The sequence below is a fragment of the Callithrix jacchus genome, chromosome 8, assembly GCF_049354715.1.
Source record: "Callithrix jacchus isolate 240 chromosome 8, calJac240_pri, whole genome shotgun sequence".
Classification (NCBI taxonomy): domain Eukaryota; kingdom Metazoa; phylum Chordata; class Mammalia; order Primates; family Cebidae; genus Callithrix; species Callithrix jacchus.
In genome coordinates, this window is record NC_133509.1 from 115,875,071 (window position 1) to 115,899,395 (window position 24,325).

The 24,325-nt window shown below is 40.2% G+C and overlaps 2 protein-coding genes across 14 annotated transcripts in view; one reads left to right on the forward strand and one right to left on the reverse strand.

Moving 5' to 3' along the window:
• CEP128 (centrosomal protein 128) overlaps positions 1 to 24,325 on the reverse strand; it is a 449,218-nt gene that overhangs the window by 413,511 nt on the left and 11,382 nt on the right. For 2 of the 13 annotated variants that reach the window (XM_078336003.1, XM_035261201.3), the window contains exon 3: positions 12,677 to 12,778. The exons of 9 other annotated variants lie outside the window; for them this stretch is intronic. The gene's annotated coding sequence lies outside the window, so the exon portion shown is untranslated. Of the gene's footprint in view, positions 1 to 12,676; positions 12,779 to 15,393; positions 15,526 to 24,325 lie in introns of all 13 variants that reach the window. 2 more of the 13 variants (XM_035261199.3, XM_078336002.1) reach the window with 2 other exon arrangements.
• LOC144577239 (uncharacterized) overlaps positions 19,341 to 24,325 on the forward strand; it is a 28,998-nt gene continuing 24,013 nt past the window's right edge. The window contains exon 1 of the mRNA XM_078333183.1: positions 19,341 to 19,524. Within this exon, the coding sequence (XP_078189309.1) occupies positions 19,341 to 19,524 (184 nt within the window). The remainder of the gene's footprint in view (positions 19,525 to 24,325) is intronic.

Sequence of the window (24,325 nt, forward strand, 5' to 3'; positions counted from 1 at the left end):
AACTCCAACGATAATAATCTCTTAGATTCATGCAATGCTTCCAAATTTTAAAAGCATTTTCACATTTAGTACCTCACTTAATCCTACCAACAACACTGTAAGGTAGATGAGAAAAACAGATATTCTCTAAAGTTAGGACCTGCAGGTATCTTAACATTCATCTAATGTCCATTCTACTATAAGAACACAGCTACAAACACACAGCATGACCTATGATAAGACAATCCCATTCAGTGTACATTGACAACTCTCATGCACCTTGATTTAAAATACAATAGAATTAAACCAATGCTGTAATACAGTACAAATTCTACAATAACAGATACGTGAGAAGATGCCATCTTCAACATCTCCACCAAAATAGAAAGCCAGAGATGCATCAGTAGATAACTCTCTAAACATGCTTTCTCTCATCCTTACCCCAATTTTCTATTTAATGCATTAAAAAATTATTTCATGTAAGAGAATCTCAAAAGTTTCAGGAAACATTTTAACAGAAGTTGAGGAAACTAAATAAGTTCATAACAAAGAAGCATCAGAGGAACTCAACTGATCAAAAGTGAAAGTATACTCAGTATCCCAATAATTTCATTTTCTACTTAATGGTGGGTTAACTTTATTTTAACATTAATTGCTAGAATCTTCCTAAAATCTACATGGCCATTTTGCTGGGTGATTAAATACAGTGTGATAAAACATTTATTGAATGACAGTATATCTTAGACTTCCAGGACCTTTATTTTGAATGCAACTGGAAGTATATTGACCATGTATTTAAGGAGAAAATAAAGAGAATTTGCCAAATATGTACATGTCCTGGGGCATTTAATGAAAGCAACTGTGCTTTTAAAGTATTAGATGAAATATAACTAAACAAATAAATAAACAAGCAAGAACCCTTGCCATAAGCTTAGGTTTTGTTTTTTTTTTTAAAGGAAATACCGCCTGTTACTGCTGTATCAAAATAAAAGAATCAATGAAATAACCGACTTTTTCACACTAGCTAAGACAGGGTTAGAAAACAACCTGTCGAATACCCATGCTTCTCCTCTGCCCAGAGCTCTTTATTTTCTTCCGCACCTATCTTCTGGAAGCTAGACTGAAGTTAAGAAATCATCAGGCAGAATAAAAAGTTAATATTGAAAAAGACAATGTGCTTACTCTAATAGTTGTTAATGAGAACAAAGAACCAAAAACTATCTTTGAGAACTTGATATTTCTGAGTATCAAAATTTTAATAATAATCAGTTATTTGCAGACAACTTCACCAGATGTAAATGGCATGTCAGACACTTCTGATACATAGACAACTTGAGTTTCAACATGACTAAAACTAGTTATAACTGAATTTTGGGGAAAATATTTAAGCTATAAAATAGTACAGACTAATAAAGTAAACATGCATGTATCTACCACCAAGAACTAATAAATATTATCATTCTGACATATGTACATATGAGAGTTTTCAGTAAAATATTTAGAACACTGTACATAAAGTGTTAGTACCTTCCAACTACCCCCTCTTCAGACAGTACTACTCCTGCCCCGTTTTCCCAGGGATAATCACTAGCATGATTTCATGTGTAACTCTCCAGCCTATATTTTTATACTTTTCCCACAGGCATGGGTACCTCAAAGTCTTTTTTTTATAGAACACACACTGCACTGAATTGATAAATATTAACAAGTAAAGATATGGGCGTATGTGAATTTAAAGCAGAAAATCTAACTGGTATTCAATAAAATTAAGAACAACATAAACTATTATCTCCAATTGTCATATAATACAAGAAGAAAGAATGATCTCTCACTTATCCCCACTAGGATTACATAATTTTAATAAGACAGATTCATACTTTCTAGCATGTTTCACTAGTACACACATACAGTCTTCAGCTATAAATTTCAGTTACTTTAAGCAATAAAAGACATTCAGACTCCTGCATCTGATGGAACTCCTGCAGAGATATCAAGATTGAAGGTGAGATAACCGAGAAATCCACATGGCTTTTTGAGCATATGAAACATTCAGCCACTATCTAAGGAATTGAATCACATAAGTTTCATAAATATTAACCTAAGTAAAATTTTAAAACCTCACTACAATAAAAAATAGAAGTTAGATTATTTTCATTGTTGATAAAAATCTAGTATTGTCTTCCACTGTTACTTGACAACACAAGGCAAACATGACTCCCGTAGCTAACTGACAAAGCACCTAACTAACCCCTCATGCCACAACACAAAAGGCAGCTGTGGTGGCAGAAGTCCATCCTTACTGAGAGTCATCAATCTGTCATGAGCCAACACCACTACACCGCAGACACAGGATTGATGGAGGGAGAAATAGATAAGAATGGAGTGGCCACTCACTGTTCGTAATAGCCAAGACTTGGAACCAACCCAAATGCCCATCAATGATAGACTGGATAAAGAAAATGTGGCACATATACACCATGGAATACTATGCAGCCATAAAAAAGGATGCATTCATGTCCTTTGAATGGGACATGGATGAAGCTGGAAACCATCATCCTCACCAAACACAAAAAGAGAAAATCAAACACCACATGTTCTCACTCATAAGTGAGAGGTGAAAAATGAAAACACATGGACACAGGGAGAGGAACATCACATACTGGGGCTGTACTGGGGTGGGGGGCTAGGGAAGGGAGAGTATTAGGAGACATACCTAACGCAGATGACGGGTTGATGAATCAGCAAACTACCATGGCACATATATACCTCTGTAATAATCCTGCACTCTCTGCACATGTACCACAGAACTTCAAGTATTAAAAAAAAAAAAAAGAGACGACTCAAGATGGCACTGTGAGAACAACCCAGGATTGAGGCTCTTGCTGGATGCACGGAGAAGGTGAGTCAGGGACGCATTTCTAGACGGACCTTTGTTGCCCACAGAACGGGGAAATTCCCAGATATAAAACAAACGCGGGACGCCAGCCAGAGATCTTGACTGATGTAGCCAGCAGCCGGTGCGGCTGCGGCCCGCGCCGGAGCGCAGAGGCGCTCCACAGAGGTCTGCACAAAAGCGCACTGTTCCGGGTGCCCTGTTGAACTGGCAACCTGAGACCTGAGAGGGCTGAACTTGAGACTGAACAGGACTTGAACAGTGAGCCAGCCCAGGACAAAGCGTTAGGGGTAGCGCAGTGCGACAAACAAAACAGGATTCCAAACGCTCACTGTTAGGAGGTTACCTTAAGGCACAGCTCCGTGCGGGAGGGGCGTCCGCCATTACCGAGGCAATCAGCCCCTACTGAGGTACATGCCCATTGCTGACGCAGCCTGCCATTGCCGAGGCAACCCGGTACAACAGAGAGACTCCGCTGCAGGGCGGAGCCTGCAGGAGAAGGGGCAGAGCCTGCAGAAACAGGATGAACCTCACACCAGCAGGGCAGAACCTCGGCAGGACAAGACTGCCTCCTAACTGGGCAGGACAGCCAGGCAGACACTCAAAAATAAAGCCCCAACCCCTTCAGAAAGAGCAGCTGAGAATAAAAGGGCTTTTTTTCGAGTTCTGTTGCAGCAGAATTAAACATAGCAGCCTAACAGCCCTGAATGAACATCAGAGCTCACAGCTTAGCACTTGAGCTCCTATAAAGTACAGACTGTCTCCTCAAGAAGCTCCCTGACCCCTCTATATCCAAAAGACTGACATTTGGCAGGCATCATTCTGGGACAAAGATAACAGAAAAAGAAACTGGTAGCATCCCTACTGTTCCGCAGCTGCTATAGGTGTACCCCAGACAAGCAGGGCCTGGAATGGACCTCTGCAGTCGTACAGCGAAGGGGCTAGACTGGTAGAAGGAAAACCAAGTAACAGAAATACTTCATCATCAACAATCTGGGGGTCCACCCAGAGACCCAATCGAAAAGTCAGCAACTACACAGACGACAGGTGGATAAATCCACAAAGATGGGAAGAAACCAGCGCAAAAAGGAGGAAAACACCCGAAACCAGAACACCTCGCCTCCTAGAAAGGACCAAAACTCCTCACCAGCAAGGGAACAAAGCTGGATGGAGAATGACTTTGATGAAATGACGAAATTAGACTTCAGAAGATGGATAATGAGAAACTTCCGTGAGCTAAAAGAACATGTTTCAAATAAATGCAAAGAAACTAAGAACCTTAAAAAAAGATTCGAGGAAATGATAACAAGAATGGATAACTTAGAGAGGAATATGAATGAATTAAAGGAGATGAAAAACACAATATGAGAACTTCGCGAAGCATGCACAAGTTTCAATAGCCGAATTGACCAACCAGAAGAAAGAATTTCAGAAGTCAAAGATCAACTCAATGAAATAAAACGAGAAACCAAGATCAGAGAAAAAAGCGCAAAAAGGAATGAACAAAGTCTCCAAGAAATGTGGGACTATGTGAAGAGACCTAACCTACGTTTGATAGGTGTACCAGAATGTGACGAAGAGAATGAATCCAAGTTGGAAAATACTCTTCAGGACATTATCCAGGAAAATTTCCCCCACCTAGCAAGACAGGCCAACACTCAATTGCAGGAAATACAGAGAACACCACAAAGATATTCCGCAAGAAGAGCAACCCCAAGGCACATAATCGTCAGATTCAACAAGGTTGAAATAAAGGAGAAAATACTAAGGGCAGCCAGAGAGAAAGGTCGGGTCACCCACAAAGGGAAGCCCATCAGACTCACAGCAGATCTCTCGGCAGAAACTCTGCAAGCCAGAAGAGAGTGGGGGCCAATATTCAACATCCTTAAAGAAAAGAACTTTCAACCCAGAATTTCATATCCAGCCAAACTGAGCTTCAGAAGTGAAGAAAAAATAAAATCCTTTGTGAACAAGCAAGTACTCAGAGATTGTGTCACCACCAGGCCTGCTTTACAAGAGCTCCTAAAAGAGGCACTACACATAGAAAGGAACACCAGTACCAGCCATTCCAAAATCACACTAATTGCTAAAGAGCATCAACATAATAAAGAATCTACAACAACTAACGGGCAAAACAGCCAGCTAGCATCAAAATGGCAGTATCAAATTCACACATAACAATACTAACCCTAAATGTAAATGGACTAAATGCACCAATCAAAAGACACAGACTGGCAAATTGGATAAAAAGCCAAAACCCATCAGTGTGCTGTATCCAGGAAACCCATCTCACAAGCAAGGATACACAAAGGCTCAAAATAAAGGGATGGAGGAAGATTTACCAAGCAAATGGAGAGCAAAAAAAAAGCAGGAGTTGCAATTCTCATCTCTGATAAAATAGACTTTAAAGCAACAAAGATCGAAAGAGACAAAGAAGGCCATTACATAATGGTAAAAGGATCGATACACCAAGAAGAGCTAACGATCCTAAACATATATGGACCCAACACAGGAGCACCCAGATACATAAGGCAAGTTCTTAAAGGCTTACAAAGAGACTTAGACTCCCACACAATTATAGTGGGAGACTTTAACACCCCACTGTCAATATTAGACAGATCAAACAGACAGAAAGTCAACAAGGATATCCAGGGCTTGAACTCAGACCTGGAGCAAGCAAACCTGATAGACATCTACAGAACTCTCCACCCCAAATCCACAGAATATACATTCTTCTCAGCACCACATCACACCTACTCTAAAATTGACCACATAATTGGAAGTAAAGCACTGCTCAGCAAATGCAAAAGAACTGAAATCATAACAAACAGCCTCTCAGACCATAGTGCAATCAAGTTAGAACTCAGAATTCAGAAACCAACCCAGAACCGCACAGCTTCATGGAAACTGAACAACTGGCTCTTGAAAGTTGACTGGATAAACAACAAAATGAAGGCAGAAATAAAGAAGTTCTTCGAAACCAACGAGAACGAAGACAAAACATGCCAGAATCTCTGGGACACATTTAAAGCAGTCTCTAGAGGAAAGTATATAGCAATAAGTGCCCATATGAGAAGAATGGAGAGATCCAAAATTGACACCCTATCGTCAAAATTGAAAGAGCTAGAGGAGCAAGATCCAAAAAACTCAAAACCCAGCAGAAGACAAGAAATAACTAAGATCAGAGCTGAACTGAAGGAGATTGAGACACAAAAAACCCTCCAAAAAATCAATAAATCCAAGAGCTGGTTTTTTGAAAAGATCAACAAAATAGACAGACCACTAGCTAGATTGATTAAAAAAAAAAAGAGAGAACAACCAAATAGATGCAGTAAAAAATGATAAAGGGGAAATCACCACAGATTCCACAGAAATTCAAACCATCATCAGAGAATATTACAAACAACTCTATGCACATAAGCTAGCAAATCTGGAAGAAATGGATAAATTCCTGAACTCCTGTGTCCTCCCAAGCCTAAATCAGGAGGAAGCTAAAACTATGAATAGACCAAGAACAAGGGCAGAAGTCGAGGCAGCAATTAAGAGCCTACCACACATAAAAAGCCCAGGTCCAGACGGGTTCACAGCCGAATTCTACCAGACACACAAAGAGGAGCTGGTACCATTCCTTCTGAAACTACTCCAAATAATCCAAAAAGAAGGAATCCTTCCCAAATCATTCTATGAGACCAATATCATCCTGATACCAAAACCCGGTAGAGACCCAACAAGAAAAGAAAACTTCAGGCCAATATCCATGATGAACATAGATGCAAAAATCTTCAATAAAATATTGGCAAGCCAATTGCAACAGCATATCAAAAATCTTATTCATCATGATCAAGTAGGATTCATCCTGGGGATGCAAGGCTGGTTCAACATACGCAAGTCTATAAATGTAATTCACCACATAAACAGAACCATAAACAAAAACCACTTGATTATCTCAATTGACGCAGAGAAGGCATTTGACAAAATTCAACAGCCCTTTATGCTAAAAACCCTCAATAAACTCGGTATCGATGGAACGTATCTCAAAGTAATAAAAGCTATTTATGAGAAACCAACAGCCAATATCATACTGAATGGGCAAAAACTGGAAGCATTCCCTTTGAAATCCGGCACTAGACAAGGATGCCCTCTTTCACCACTCCTATTCAATATAGTACTGGAAGTTCTAGCCAGAGCAATCAGGCAAGAAAAAGAAATAAAGGGTATTCAAATAGGAAAGGAGGAAGCCAAATTTTCTCTGTTTGCAGACGACATGATAGTATACCTAGAGGACCCCATCGCCTCAGCCCAAAAACTCCTGAAACTGATAAGCAACTTCAGCAAAGTCTCAGGATATAAAATCAATGTGCAAAAATCACAAGCCTTCCTCTACACCAATAACAGACTTAAAGAAAGCCAAATCAAGAACGAACTGCCATTCACTATTGCTACAAAAAGAATAAAATACCTTGGAATACAACTCACAAGGAATGTAAGGGACCTCTTCAAGGAAAACTACAAACCACTGCTCAATGAAGTCAGAGAGGACACAAACAGATGGAGAAACATTCCATGTTCATGGTTAGGAAGAATTAATATTGTAAAAATGGCTATACTGCCCAAAGTAATTTACAGAATCAATGCTATACCCATCAAGCTACCATTGACTTTCTTCACAGAACTGGAGAAAACCACCATGAACTTCATATGGAACCAAAAGAGAGCCTGCATAGCCAAGTCAATTCTAAGCAAAAAGAACACAGCGGGGGGCATCACACTACCGGATTTCAAACTATACTACAAGGCTACAGTAATCAAAACAGCATGGTACTGGTACCAAAACAGAGATATAGACCAATGGAACAGAACAGAGGCAACAGAGGCAACCCAACATATCTACAACCACACAATCTTTGATAAACCTGTCAAAAACAAGCAATGGGGAAAGGATTCCCTGTTCAACAAATGGTGTTGGGAAAACTGGCTAGCCATGTGCAGAAAGCAGAAACTGGACCCCTTCCTGACACCTTACACCAAAATTAACTCCAGATGGATTAAAGACTTAATCATAAGACCTGGCACCATAAAAACCCTAGAAGGAAATCTAGGCAAAACTATCCAGGACATAGGAGTAGGCAAGGACTTCATGAACAAAACACCAAAAGCATTCGCAACAAAAGCCAAAATAGACAAATGGGACCTAATGAAACTCCACAGCTTCCGCACAGCAAAAGAAACAGTCACTAGAGTGAATCGGCAACCAACAGAATGCGAACAAATTTTTGCAGTTTACCCATCTGACAAAGGGCTGATATCCAGAATTTACAAAGAACTCAAACAGATTTACAGGAAAAAAACAAACAAGCCCATTCAAAAGTGGGCAAAGGATATGAACAGATACTTTACAAAAGAAGACATATATGAGGCCAACAATCATATGAAAAAATGCTCATCGTCACTGGTCATCAGAGAGATGCAAATCAAAACCACATTGAGATACCATCTCGCGCCAGTTAGAATGGCGATCATTAAAAAATCTGGAGACAACAGATGCTGGAGAGGATGTGGAGAAAAAGGAACACTTTTACACTGTTGGTGGGAGTGTAAATTAGTTCAACCACTGTGGAAGACAGTGTGGCGATTCCTCAAGGCCTTAGAAATAGAAATTCCATTTGACCCAGCAATCCCATTACTGGGTATATATCCAAAAGACTGTAAGTCGTTCTACTATAAGGACACATGTACACGAATGTTCATTGCAGCACTGTTTACAACAGCAAAGACTTGGAATCAACCCAAATGCCCACTGATGATAGACTGGATTGGAAAAATGTGGCACATATACACCATGGAATATTATGCAGCATCAGAAATGATGAGTTTGTGTCATTTGTAGGGACATGGATGAATCTGGAGAACATCATCCTCAGCAAACTGACACAAGAACAGAAAACGAAACACCGCATATTCTCACTCATAGGTGGGTGATGAAAAATCAGAACACATGGACACAGAAAGGGGAGTACTAAACACTAGGGTCTACTGGGGGGAAATGGGGAGGGCCAGTGGGAGGGGGAGGTGGGGAGGGATAGCCTGGGGAGAAATGCCAAATGTGGGTGAAGGGGAGAAAGGAAGCAAAACACACTGCCATGTGTGTACCTATGCAACTATCTTGCATGTTCTGCACATGTACCCCCAAACCTAAAATGCAATAAAAAATTTTAAAAAAAAAATCAAGTTGGCAAGAGGCTCACACCACATAATCAGAACCTACAGTAGAATGCATGGAGGGCCATGAAAATCCTGAGAGCCCCTTAATACAACTGACTCAAAAAGAAAAGTACAAAGCAGCGAGCATCAATTATACACTCTTCTTTTGTCATTATGTATTTTATACTATAATTAAAAATTAATTTTATAGAAGAATGGCAAATAGTAATATCATTGGCATTAATGAAAACTGACCAGGTCTCTGAAAATATTTTCCTCAATTGAAGTTTACCTATTCATTCATTGTATATTAATAAAAACTTATTGAGAGTAGTCACACAAGAAAACAAATATTCAGGGCCATGAAAAAGCATTCAACCCAATAATCTAAGAAATATAACTTAAACAATGAGATGCTTTTTTAGACTACACAGCTGTTTTCTTTTAAATAATAATGTCTGTGGTTAACTAGGTTGTAAGGAAAGGAGCACTCCTACACTTTCCTAATGGGAACATGTAAACTTGAACAACCTGTCTGGATGTCAGCAGGTAATAAGTATCAAGAAGAGCTTATACCTTTGCCCTAGTAATTACACTTCCAAAAATTTCTCCTAATAAAGTCATCTAGAATACACACAGAAATTTATACATAAGAATATTTACTGTAATAGAGCGAAAATAAAAACAACTCAAATTTCAAAATACAAGAATGGTTAAACTATGGTACATCTATACAATGAACACAGACATTAAAAAACCTGTTTCTGAAGAACACTTCATGACAAAGCTTGGGTTGAAAGTATGAATTCTAATTTCATAATAAATGTTATATGTTATCTGGATGTGTATATAAATTACCAGTTCTAAGGTTTGAATGTCCTCTCCAAAATTCATGTTGAAATTTAATCCCCAGTGAGGTAGTATTGAGAGGTGGGACCTTTAAAAGGTGATTGGGTTAGGAAGGCTCCTCCCTTATGAATGAATTAATCTATTCATGGAGTAATGGATAGTGGGAACTGGTGGTTTTATAAGAAGAGAGACCAAACATGTATGCTTGGCCCCCTCACCAGGTGAAACCCTGTGCTGCCACAGGGCTGTGCAGAGAGTCCCCACCAGTAAGTAGGTTCTCACCAGAAGCAGCCCCTCAACACTGGACTTCTCAGCCTCCATAACTGAAAGAAATAAAGTCCTTTTCTTCATAAATTACCCAGTTTCAGGTATTATAAACAACAGAAAATAAGTGAAGACAACCAATGTATACATTTAGAGGTGTGGGGAAGGGTAGAGATAAAGAGGGAGCGGGGAAAAACAGAACAAAAATATATTTACTATACAGACTTTATAGCTGATTTTGTTTTCAAAAACATTCCTACATTTCATGAATTTTCTACAATGATTTGCATTAATGTATAATCAGAGAGAAAACTACAATATATACTTAAAAGAAACAAAAACAAATACAAAGATCTCTTCAGAGACAGCAGGTTAACAGGCTAACAGCAGATTAACAAGAGGTTGACCTGAAAAATTTGATTAAATAAAAGCTCAATATTCAGAACTTTCATTTTCTTGGTAACTGTGTCCTTTTCCTCCCTGGCAACTTCTTGACCTTATTTCCTAGTCCCCTGGTATCTATCTAGGTAGGGCTATGCCACTAGTTCTCACCAACTGATGAGCTGAAGAAATGGGATCACAGTGCCAATTTCTACTATTTCACACTGAAGAGCATTTGCTGACCAAAGGAAACATTTATCATGAGTTTAAAGAATTTCTTTTAATTGTATATTATTTTCTTTTTGTAGTTTTACTGAAGGGCAGTTACTAAATTCAAAGATGACTCACTTAAAGAAACATTCTAAATATTAGAATGAATGTAAAAATTGGAGGATGATATAAAAATATATTAAGGTATACCAACATCACTTATGCAATCAAATTCTACTTTGGAAAACAAATTAAAAATGGTTCACAAGTTATATTTAATCACTATTATATTTTGAAGCCCAAACAAGAATTATTAAAACTAGTAGAAAAAAAAATTTATGTATACTCAAGGAAAATCTTCATTATTTTAAAAAAAAATTTTTAAGTTCAATTAGACAAGGAATTTATAATCATTATCATAAGAAATTTCAGCATGATACACTGATGAAAGAAAACAAAAAACTGCTAAATTTGAAGAATGACTAAACTGTAATAACAATTTAAAGAAACATAAATACCTAAATTCTGATTAAAGCTGAGAAAGTTATTTCCCTCAGTTGGAGAAAAAGCAGTAAACACTCTTCTGCAGCTTACTACCATCTGCTGGTGCAACAAAATTTCTTATTAACAAGAAAGCAACAATATTGGTGCTGTCTGCTTTTCAGACATAAGCTTTTTCCAAATCTCTAGAGAAGACTAAGATGGGTGACCTTGGGAGAAAGTCTCTGGAATCTTAAGAGAAAGCTCTGGATCTGATATTACCATTCTTGGAATAGCTTATTTAGCTGCTCCCAACAAATCAGTATTTAAAGGCATAAATATTGTTGCTTCTGTCTTAATGAACCTTATAAAGAAGAAATACAGCCACCAGAGCAAACAACGAATCCTCATCAGTTCACTCCTACTGAGGATCTTTCCATCTAAAACAAATGCCCAAGTGCAAACTTGAATACTGCAACTGGAGAGAGTAAAACTGCATTCAACCCTTGTAATAAGAGGAATGGCAATGAGCCTTTACAAACTCAAGTCCACCTCTGTTGTTATTTGACCCAAAGAGCCATCAGATTGTCTTCATTATAATGACGCACATTTGTATGTATGAGAGCTGTAATTTATTGATTCTCAAATCTCTTTTTCTCTGAGCCAGTTTAAAACAATTAGGATTTGCAAGCTGTTCCATGAAAGATAAGCACCCAGCATCAGGGGTGATATTTCACAAAGACTGACTAGTGCATGTTAAGTAGGTGATTGCTTCTGTGGCCTCCAAGTGCCTCAGCCATCCCTGTCCAAGGTAATTGTCCTCAAAGAAGATGTTCAAGGTAATTATGTTGATATTTAGGGTGGTAAGAGAAAATTGGGAGTATATTTTAAGCTTAATCGTTAACAAAGATCAAATTTCAGAAGTATTTCTCACTGTTTCTGATATGGTTAGGCTTTGTGTCCCCACCCAAATCTCATCTTGAATTGTAATCTGCATAGTCCCTATGTGTTTAGTGAGAAACCTGATGGGAGGTGACAGAATCATGGGGGCAGTTTCCTCCATTTTGTTCTCATGGTAGTGAGTTCTCACAAGATCTGATGGTTTTATAAGGGGCTCTTCCCTCTTCGCTCCTCACTCCTCTCTCCTGCCACCATGTGAGAAGGTCCAAGCTTGCTTCCCCTTCGCCTTCCACCATGACTATAAGTTTCCTGAGGTCTCCCCAGTTATGTGGAACTGTGAGTCAATTAAACCTCTTTGTTTATAAACTAACCAGTCTTGGGTAGTGTTTTTATAGCAGTGTGAAAAAGGACTAATTCAGTTTCAACAGCTGTAGCACTTGAGAGCTTTGCCTCATCCTTCAAGTTAAAAAGTTAACAAGTCAGCAAACATCACCATGTAGAAACAATTAACAATTGTACCTGTCTTCTTTACATCAGTGCTCTTCTGTAACTTCATCTCCTCAAAGTCTTTTGGTAAATTTATAAAAGAGCAAAATCAACTGTCCAGTCCACCAGTCAGTTCTGTTAGTTAACATAATATACATTAGAAAACAGAATCAGATACTTAAATTGATTTTTCATCATTTAATGAATTGTCACTACATTAGAGATGAAAGATGAAAGTAAATACATAAATAAATTGCAGTATTTGATGGGAGAGAGTTTCAAACATGTTATAAATGGTGAGCTAATTAATACAACAAAGTCCCGGGGGAGTCAGGTTAGGATTTTTCCATTCATTTTAAAGGATGCATATAAGTTTGATGGATGGCTAAGACAAGGAAATAGGAACCAATTAAAAACTGTCTCAGAGAATAGTAGAGAGGATCCAAATAAACCAAGCTCTTGCATCCTTCTGCCAGAAAAGTTCTGCCTTCATCCGATTTTCATGCTACTGTTTTCATGGGTTTTTTTTTTAATGATTCTATTATTTTCAAAAGAAAATAAAAACATTTGAAAGCCACTACTGTAACTAAAGAAAAAAAACTAAAGAATCCTGAGTGGGGAGTGACATGGTAATACACACATCAACTGAAGGACTGTTGAGAGGCTGCTATAGTCTATTATATAATAAATGGTGAGCACCTAAGACAATGGCAGTAGAGATGAAGTGTGGTGGGGTGAATTAACTATGAGGGCAAGATAAAAGAGTAAAAGATAAATCACAAGTTTCTGGTTTTGGTAGCTGGATGGATCCTGAACTATTAACCTGAGCAAAGAAATCAATGAAAAGAAAGAGCTTTTAGGAGAACATGTGTTCTAAATTGAACTGGTCTAAGCTTTAGTTAGAAAGAGAGGATCAATTTGTGTTCCATGGGAGGAAGTATCAAACTAAAGATGTCTAATAAGCAACTGGACATGTGAGTCTAAGGAAATATTTGATAGTCATCAGTATGGGGGTGCATAAGACCACCAAGAAAAAAAACTCAGTGAGGAAAAAAAGTAGAACCAAAGAAAACCCCTGAAGATTCCAACATACAAAAGGCAGACAGGGGAGGTGGCAAATGAGATAGAGAAGAAACATGAGAAGTAGGTGGAAAACTAGGGGAAAGTGCAAAACATAAGTTATGAAAAGAAGGGTTTCAAAAAACGTGAGAACAAAACGGTTACAATTTTCCAGTTATCAATGAATTGAATTGCCTCTCAACTCCAAATCCATACTTGATTGTCTGCTCTTTGCAAACAGAGCTGAGGCCTTTAAATATTTCTCCTTTGTAGCTAGCACAATGTTAAGCTTTGTCATAGAAAGTGTTAGAAGAGTTTTTCTTTTTTAACTCCAAGAGGGTGGAATGCAGTCATTGTTAGCATGCCTCTCCCACTTGGAAAAACAAAATAGTGTGTAGAAAGTTATGCTGTGAACATTTTTCCAAGGAGCAACACAGGAACTTAGAAACACTGAAAGAAACTACAAACCCTTTGAAAGAAGCAGTGGGCAGTAGTTTACACCATAAATCAAAAGGAAAACTGGGAGTCACCAGAGCGTGAGTGGGGACAGACTGCCTATGTGACACACTCTCCCACTGGGAAGCCGAGCAATCCAGGCCACGGGGGATCACCTTAACCTGACCCAGCACTGATGCTGACTTAGTGAGCAGTGAGGTTTAATGAAAAAGAGCAGCACTGGACCGTGTGCACTCCCAGAACCAAGCAGGGACAAAGGGAAGTCATTCCTGATCCTACCTCACAGGGGACTTCACCTGAAGTGAAGGCAGTGGTCACAGGTTGAGAAAAGCTCCCAACTGAGACCTGTGATATAATCTTTAGTGGGGACAAATGCCTTTGGTCAGAGGGATGGGCAGAAAGTGTGCTACAGCTTCAGGCACAGGACCTGGGTGCCTCTACTTCACAGGCTGACCAGGAGGGTCACGACCTAAAAGCTGGTTTCTGTGTCAGTTGGGAAAGCTTATGGCTTGGGACGGTTTTGAGAGCTGCCTGGAACCCAGCTAGCTGCTGCTCGCACAACACTGCGGGTATGAGACCCGCCTTGCCAAGTCCATGGGAGCTGAGCAGGGCTTTCTGTCACCTGCTACCCTCCCCTCCCCATGTGGATTCTTCTGTGTAGCAGATGTAGCTGCGCTCCTCCCTGGAACATTACTCCTGTGACCAGGGAACTCTAATCCCCATTGGGGCCACTGTTTGCACTCGAATATGGGGAGCTACAGTGCAATCATGCCTGACCTGGCCCCCACTAGCTTTGCCCATCCACCCACTCTGGTAGCCTAACACAACAGACAGGGACTTTTGCATGCTCCATGGCCCTGCCCACTGTCTGAGACACCAGAGTACCTCCTCTAGGTAACACGAGGCAAGCACAAATCCCACTGCTAATACTGCAACTGGTGCTCTTTTACAAGTGCCACCCCCAGGCTGGAAGGAAACTGGCACAGCCCATAACAATATCTGCAGGCACATCAGAGTGCTCAGAAGGACAAAACTTTTTGCATGACCTCAGCTACCACCATTGCCTCCATCTCCCTGGTTAACCAGGAGGCCTTGAGTTTGTCCACAGGCCCAGTACATTACTGCTACAGCTAGCATTTGAGAAAGCCAACACGCTAAGACTATTTATAACCAAGGAAATCTCACAGAGTCTATGTCGCTCCTCCCACCCCCATCAGAGCCATGCTGGTACTCACTGTTGGGAAACTGTAGCAGATCCCTTTCAGACATTCTCCAGCACCAGCCTAGAGTGTGGCAGCCCCACTGGGGGGCTAGACCCAGAGCAGCAGCAAGATTCACAGGAGTCTGGGCGTCAGAAACTGCTACTCCTAGGGTAAGGGGGAATGTACCACATTAAGAGGGCAGACACCCTATCAGATAAAAAAAAAAAAAATCAGACTGCAGGCCCTGAGTCCCTGAACTTTCCACTTGTGGGAAGTTTCTTTCAACAGAGGCACAGGTGCAGTGCTGGGCTCAGTGGGGAAAGTCTGCAGCTCTTCCCCAATTGTCAGGCAGCCCTGATGCTCATGAAGGATCCTGAAGAAGGGGACTTCTCCCCCTCACTAAGCACTGCAAACACAGCTGGGGCTTCTCTCACAAGAGCATGGCATGGGTGCGTCTGTAGACAGCCTTTCTATAACACTTCAGGGTGGCTGCATCCCCACAAGAGGAGTGTCCTCCGGGTTCAGGCTTGCAAAAGACCTAGAGTCACAATCCCCTTCTACATGGATCAAAAGAGGTGCCTGTGTGATCTGAAAAGCTGGAGTACTGCATGACGAGTGTGACCGGGAGGTGGATCACTTTCCTGGTGGCCCAGAATGAGAGATGTGGGATCCCCTCCCTTACCCACAAAAAGACCTCAGTGCATTTCACTGAGAGCTTCCCCAGCCATCTCTGCCAAGGATGTGACCTCTTCTTGCCACTGGAGTACCACATTTACCCAACTGCTTTAGTTGTAGCTGTTTTTCACCATGGGCACCTACTACTGGCCTGAAGCCTGAACTGTTCAACCCAGTGAATAAAAGAATGGGGAAAAAAAATTTCAAATGCATACCACTGAGGAATGAGATAAGCTTCACAAGACTTCTACCATTCCAGCCCTACAGGAGAGAGTAAAGCTGCTCACATACCCAGCACATTGCTACTACAACCAGCATCAGAGAAAGCTATCACACAAAGATTTTCTATAACCAGGAAACTCATACAGGGTCTCTGCCATTAAAAGTACCCGAAGCCAAAACTAGGTGACAATCAACTATAAACATTAAAGTCACATCCTCAAGGCTGGGGCGATGGGAGGGGCGGGGAGTTTTTAAAAATGCCTGTCCAATCAAAAACAATTCAAAAATAATTAGAAGAAATAGTCTACTCAAATAAAAAGGAAACCAGAAAAATAATTCTGTCAATATGAAAAAACAGAGTTCTATAACACTCCCAAAAGATCACACCAACTCTCCAGCACTGGATGCAAACCAAGATGAAATTTTTGAAATACCACATGAAAATTTCAAAAGGCTGATTATTAAGTTAATCAAGGAGATGAAAGGGAAACGTGAAAACCAACATAAAGAAATGAATGAAACAATTCAGGACATTAATGAAAAATGTTCTAAAGAGATTGACATTTGAAAGAAAAACAAATCGGAACTTTTGGAATTGAAAGACACATTTAGGCAACTACAAAATCCAGCAAAAATCTTAACACTAGACTCGATCAAGAAGATGAAAGAATTTCAGAGCTCAAAAACAAGGCTTTCTAAGTAACCCAATCAGACAAAAATAAAGAAAAAAGAATGAAAATGTATAAAGAAGGTCTCCAAGAAATATGGAATTATGTACAATCGTTAAACCTAAGTGTCACACGTGTTCCTGAGAAAGAAGGTAGATCCCTGACTCTCACCATACACAAAATTAACTCAAGATGGATTAAAGACTTAAATTTAAGGCCTAAACCTATAAAATATTTAAGAAGAAAACCTAGAAAAAAACTCTTCTGGACATTGGCCTAGTCAACAAATTTATGACTAAGACCACAAATGCAAATGCAACAAAAATAAATGGGACCTAATAGTCCTGGCACAACAGCTCACACCTGTAATCCCAGCACTTTGGGATGCCAAGGCAGGTGGATCACCTGGGGTTGGGAGTTCAAGACCAGCCTGACCAACATGGAGAAGCCCAGTCTCTACTTTAAAAATACAAAATAAGCTGGGCATAATGGTGCATGCCTGTAATCCCAGCTACTCGGGAGGCTGAGGTGGGAGAATTGCTTGAACCCAGGAGGTGGAGGTTGTGGTGAGCCAAGATCACACCACTGCACTCCAACCTCGGGAGTGAGAGTGAAACTGTCTCAAAAAATAAAGAAATGGGACCTAATTTAACTAAAAAGCTTCTACACAGCCAAAGAAATAATCATCAGAGTAAACAAACAGCCTACAGGATGGGAGAAAAATATTTGCCAATTATATATTCAACAAAGGACTAATATCCAGAATCTACAAGGAACTCAAACATATCAGCAAAATAATAATAATAATTCTATTAAAAATGGGAAAATAACATGAATAGACATTTCTTAAAAGAAGATATACAAATGGCCAAGAAACATGAAAAAATGCTCAACATCACTAATTAGAGAAATCCACATGAAAACCACAGTAAGATACCACCTTATCCCAGCAGAATGGCCATTATTAAAAAGTCAAAAAACAACAGATATTGGTGCGGATGTAATGAAAAGACAATGCTTACACACTACACTACTGGTAGAAATGTAAATCAGTACAACCTCTATGGAAAACAGTATGGAGATTTCTCAAAGAACTAAGTGTAGATCTATCATTTGATTCAGGAATCCCACTGCAGGGCATCTAACCAAAGGAAAATAAGTCACTATGTCAAAAAGACATTTGCACATGTATGTTTATCACAGCACAATTCACAATTGCAAAGATATGGAATCAACCGAAGTGCCCATCAACTGATGAGTGCATAAGGAAACTGTGGTGTATATGTATACCATGGAATACTACTCAGCCATAAAGAATGAAATAATGTATTTCGCAGTAACTTGGATAGAACTAGAGGCTACTATTCTAAGTAACTCAGAAATCAAAAACCAAATATTGCATGTTCTCACTTATAAGTGGGAGCTAAACTATGGGTACACAAAGGCATACAGAGTGGTGGAGTGGACATTGGAGACTCGGAAGGGGGCAGTGTGAGTGGGGTTGAGGGATGAAAAACTACCTACTGGTTACAATGTACACTACTCAGGCGACAGGTGTACCAAAATCCCAGACTTCACCACCGTGCAATTCATCTCTGTAACCAAAAACCACTCATACCCTAAAGCAGGGGTCTCCAACCATGAGCCACAGACCACTACCAGTCCATGGCCTGTTCAGAACTGGGATGCATAGCCGCAGGTGAGCAGTGGGTGAGCAAAGCTTCATCTGTACTTACAGCCACCCCCATCGCTTGCATTACTGTCTGAGATCCACTGACAGAAAGACCCACTTTCTGTCAGATCAGTGGTGGCATTAGATTGTCACAGGACCACAAACCCTACTGTGAACTGTGCATGCGAGGGATCTAGGTTGTGTGTTCCTTATGAGAATTTAATGTCTGATGACCTGAGGTAGAGCTGAGGCAGTGATTTTAGTGCTAGGGAGTGGCTGCAAATACAGGTTAACATTAGCAGAGAGGTCTGACTGCACAGAGGCCACAGAAAATCTATTGCTTGCAGACTCATATCAAAACCCTATCAGTGGCAAGTGACAAGCTGCATCCGGTGGCAGGCTTTAAGTCAAGATCTGATACTTTACTCTGCATGTGGCCCACCCATTATTTTATTTATCATTTCTGTCTATACCTCTTTCCTGTACTATGCACTTATCTCAGTCACAGTTTGGGTAAGCCCACAAGCTAACCCTAGCCAAAATAAGTACAATGAGTAAAAAGCATATGTCACTAGAGAACTTCTTTGAAAAGGGGGAAGATCCAATGATGAGACAGCAAAAGACTCTAAAAGTGCCAACAAAAAGAAAACTACATTTTAAAAAATACCCAGAGTCCTACTTAAGAGTTCAGCCAAGCGCAGTGGCTCACACCTGTAATCCCAAACTGGTCATTTTGTGTCAGGATGTACACAGACAGAGCAGCTGCCATGACTGGATGGCTTGCCGGTTTCACTACTCAGGTCAAAGAGGTTGCCTATGAATATGAGTCTATGCACTGTGTCATCCATGGAGGAATGCTGAGTAGCTGCAAAGTGTCACCTGAACTTAACTACGTTTTACAGGGTGTGATTAAAATTATCAGCCACAGTAAAGCACATGCCCTTAATGCATGTCTGTTCTTGCAGCTCTGTAAAGAGATAGATGCAGAGTACACATGTCATCTCTTACACACAGAAGATGGCTTTCTAAAGTCAGAACACTGGCCAGGTTTTTGATTACAGAAGCCACTCTAGAAATTTATTTTAGAAATATAGTAAGCACTGGCAGCACATTTCAGTGACATGAAATGGGTTACAAAACTTGTTTACTTGTGTGACATACTCAACCTGCTCCACAAACTCAATCTGTCACTTCATGGGAAAATGACCACTGTGTTCAAGTCAGCAGATAAAGTGGATGCATTCAAAGCCAAACTGAAATTATGGGAGTGACCGGTGAACATTGGGATTTTTGACATGTTTCAAATATTAGCAGAGATTTTGAAAGGGACTGAGCCAGGGTCTTCTTTATCCAGCTGGTACATGATCAACTATCTCAGCTTTCAAAAGAGTTTGAGCATTACTTCCTGATATGGTTTTGCTGTGTCCCCACCCAAATCTCATCTTGAACTGTAGTTCCCATAGTCCTCATGTGTCATGGGAGGGACTGGTAGGAAGTAGTTGACTCATGGGGGCAGTTACGCCCCATGCTGTTCTCATGATTGTCAGTGAGTTCTCACAAGATATGGTTTTATAAAAGGCTTTTCCTCCTTTGCCTGGCACTTCTGTCTCCTGATGCCATGTGAAGGAGGACATATTTGCTTTCCCTTCCACCATGATTAAGGTTTCCTGAGGCCTCCACAGCCATGCAGAACTGAGTCAATTAAACCTCTTTTCTTTATAAATTACCCAGTCTTGGGTATGTTTTCATAGCAGCATGAGAACAGACCAACACACTTCTCAAACAGCAAAGACCCCCAAACTGGGAAGAAATGGTTCCTCAACCCACTTGTAAATAAACCAGGTGAATCAACTTTACTAGAAGAGGATCAACTTCTTGAGATTGCAAATGACTCTGGCCTTAAAAGCATATTTGAGATGACTTAACTCTCTATATGTTCTGGATTCAAGTCAAGGCAGAATATCCCGAGATTGCCTTATACACCAAATAGCCTGCTTCCATTTCCAACACCCTATCTTTGTGAAGCCAGGTTTTCTACAGTTACTGCAACAAAAATGAGACTAGAGTAGAATGGACATAAGCAATACACTTTAGGTGTCACTGTCTGCCATCACCCCAAGATGGGACAGTCTAGTCACAGGAAAAAAAAAAAGCTCAGGGCTTCCACTGACTCTATGGTGAGCTGCACAATTATTTCATTATATATTACAATGTAATAATAACTGAAATAAAATTCACAATAAAGTAATGCACCTGAATCATTCCAAAACCATCCTTTTCTCTACCTCCCAGTCTGTGGAAAAACTGTCTTCCATGAAAAGTATCTCTGGTGCCAAAAATATTGAAGACCCCTGCCCTAAAGCTACTGAAACCGAAAAAAAAAAAAATTTTTTAAAAGGACACTGCAGGAGGAAGGGGCTTCTGCATCTGGTTCCATATTTTCCATTTGTTGCATTTTCATTTCAGCATCCTGTTTGAGGGGTATTGAGTGGTACTCAAGTTTTATCAAGTTTCAGAGGTACCCATATTGGGCAGCTTCCCATCAAGTTTCAGTAGCCCCACCCCCTACTCAGATTCTTTGTGAAACTGACAGACACCCTCACAATCAATCCCCCAGCTTCACCCTACCAGCACCCTGGAGAGGTGTTTCCTGCCCATCTTTCATCATGTGGCTACCTCCCATCCAGCTTCACTCCGACTTTAATTAGGAACAGTGTCCCCTCCTTACCCAGCAACTGTGGATCAGCCATGGCCCCCAGTAACTCAGCAAGTCTCTCCACCATTCAGTGGGCTATAGTCACACTCTCTCCAACAAGGTCTGAATCCCAGCCTTGCAGAGAGCCCCCTCCAAGTTTATACTTCTTTTGGTATACTCTCTCTGAGCCCAGGGGATTCTTTAGCGTCATGCTCTGTCCTTCTACAGATAATTCCGTTATTTAATTATATCAGGAGTCAGCAAACTTGGTCTCTCTGCCACAACTATTAGACACTGCCAGCCATAGCACAAAAGCACAGATGATTATAAATGAATGGGGTAGTTTGATGAGGCCTGTAGTAGACTAAATTTGGCCCATAGGATATGGCTTAGCAACCTCTGCTGTATGTTAAACCTTCCCTGTTAAAATTACTGTGGGACATTGGTCTCACCTGTTTAGAGGCAAATGCTGAGTGAACTCTAATTGAGACAGAAATTCAGCAAATATGTCAAGTAGGAAAAGGAACAGAAAGTATCCTTTGGAAGTGTTAGCGGCTATATCTAAAGCAGGCTCTGTAAAACAGCCTCGGAGGAAGATGTCAGGTTGTGGAGTAAACAGGAGGTGAAAAAGCAGAAGCACTGTGTATAAATCATTCTTTTAGAAAATGTGGATATGTGAAAAAGAAAAAGATAGATTAGTAGCTTGAAAAGAATATTTATGTGTGGGAAAGGAGCCTCAGATGGCAAAATATTTGAGATTCTGATGCCAGACAAGTCCAATATACAAGAAAAAAGACAGCAGACTTCAGACAAGACCTACCTCCCATTAGGATCAATGCGAGCAAGTCACTTACTGTCGAGAGTCCTATGCAACCATCAGCTGAGGATTTGATACACTCCTTTCTTGCAAACACTGTGATACACTTCCCCCACCCTCTGCAGTTAATTCCCAGCTTTCAAGCCTCCTGTCTTAATAAGTTACACAAATAATAGCCTTCAACCTAAAACTGCTTTGTAGTACCAGATGGTCCAACAAAATGATTGGACAGCTAATTTTTTTTCTGTTTTTTAAAATAACTTATTTATTATACTTTAAGTTCTGGGTACATGTGCAGATTTTGCAGGTTACATAGATATGCATGTGCCATGGTGGTGGTTTCCTGCAACCATCCCCCTGTCATCTACATTAGATATTTCTCCTAATGCTATCCCACCCCAATCTTCCCACCCCCTGTTATTTCACCCCTATGCCCCCACCCCCTAGGCCCCAGTATGTGATGTTCCCCTCCCTGAGTCCATGTGTTCTCATTGTTCAACACCCACTTATGAGTGAGAACATGTAGTGTTTGGTTTTCTGTCCTTGTGTTAGTTTGCTGAAAATGAGGATTTCCAGATTCACCCATGTTCCTACAAAGGACATAAACTCATCCTTTTTTATGGCTGCATAGTATTCCATGGTGTATATGTGCCACAATTTTTTTTTTTAATTTCACTGTAGGTTCTGGGGTACACGTGCAGTTCACGCAGGGTTATTGCATAAGTACATATTATATCTGGCATTTCTCCCCATGTTATCCCTCCCCACCCTTCCCAGCCTCCACTGTCCCTCCCCTATCCCCACCCAACTCCCCCCAGTGTGTGATGTTTCTCTCCCTGAGTTCATGTGTTCTCATTGTTCAACATCTGCCTATGAGTGAGAACATGCGGTATTTTGTTTTCTGTTCTTGTGTCAGTTTGCTGAGAATGATGGTTTCCAGATTCATCCAAGTCCCTGCAAAGGACACTAACTCATCAGTTTTTATGGCTGCGTAGTGTTCCGTGGTATATATGTGTCACATTTTCTTTGTCCAGTCTATCATTGGTGGGCATTTGGGTTGGTTCCACATCTTTGCTATTGTAAACAGGGCTGCAATGAACATACGTGTGCATGTGTCTTTATAGTCGAATGATTTATAGTTCTTTGGGTATATACCCAGTAATGGGATTGCTGGGTCAAATGGAATTTCTATTTCTAGATCCTTGAGAAATCACCACACTGTCTTCCACAATTGTTGAACTAATTTACACCCCCACCAACTGTGTAAGAGCATTCCTGTTTCTCCACATCCTCTCCAGCATCTGTTGTCTCCAGATATTTTAATGATTGCCATTCTAACTGACATGAGATGGTATCTCAATGTGGTTTTGATTTGCATTTCTCTAATAACCAGTGGTGATGAGCATTTTTTTCATATATGTCTTCTTTTGAAAAGTGTCTGTTCGTATCATTTGCCCACTTTTGAATGGGATTCCTTGCTTTTTTCTTGTATGTCTGTTTTAGTTCTTTGTAGATTCTGGATATTAGCTCTTTGTCACATGGGTAGATTGCAAAAAAATGTTCCCATTCTGTTGGTTGCCGGTTCACTCTAATGATGGTTTGTTTTGCTGTACAGAAGCTCTGAATTTTAATTAGATCCAATTTGTCTATCTTGGCTTTTGTTGCCATTGCTTTCTGTGTTTTAGTCATGAAGTCCTTGCCTATGCCTATGTCCTGGATGGTTTTGCCTATGTTTTCTTCTAGTGTTTTCATGGTGCTAAGTTTTATGTTTGAATCTTTAATTCATCTGGAGCTAATTTTAGTGTAAGATGTCAGGAAGAAGTCCAGTTTCTGCTTTCTGCACATGGCTAGCCAGTTTTCCCAACACCATTTATTAAACATGGAGTTCTTTCCCCATTGCTTATTTTTGTCAGGTATGTCAAACATCAGATGGTTGCAGATGTGTGGTGTTGCTTCTGAGGTCTCTGTTCTGTTCCATTGGTCTATGTCTCTGTTTTGGTACCAGTACCATGCTGTTTTGATTACTACAGCCTTGTAGTATAGTTTGAAGTCCAGCAGTGTGATGCCTCCAGCTTTGTTCTTTTTGCGTAGGATTGTCTTGGCTATGCAGGCTCTCTTGTGATTCCATATGAAGTTTAAAGTGGTTTTTTCCAGTTCTGTGAAGAAGGTCATTGGTAGCTTGATGAGGATAGTGTTGAATCGATAAATTACTTTCG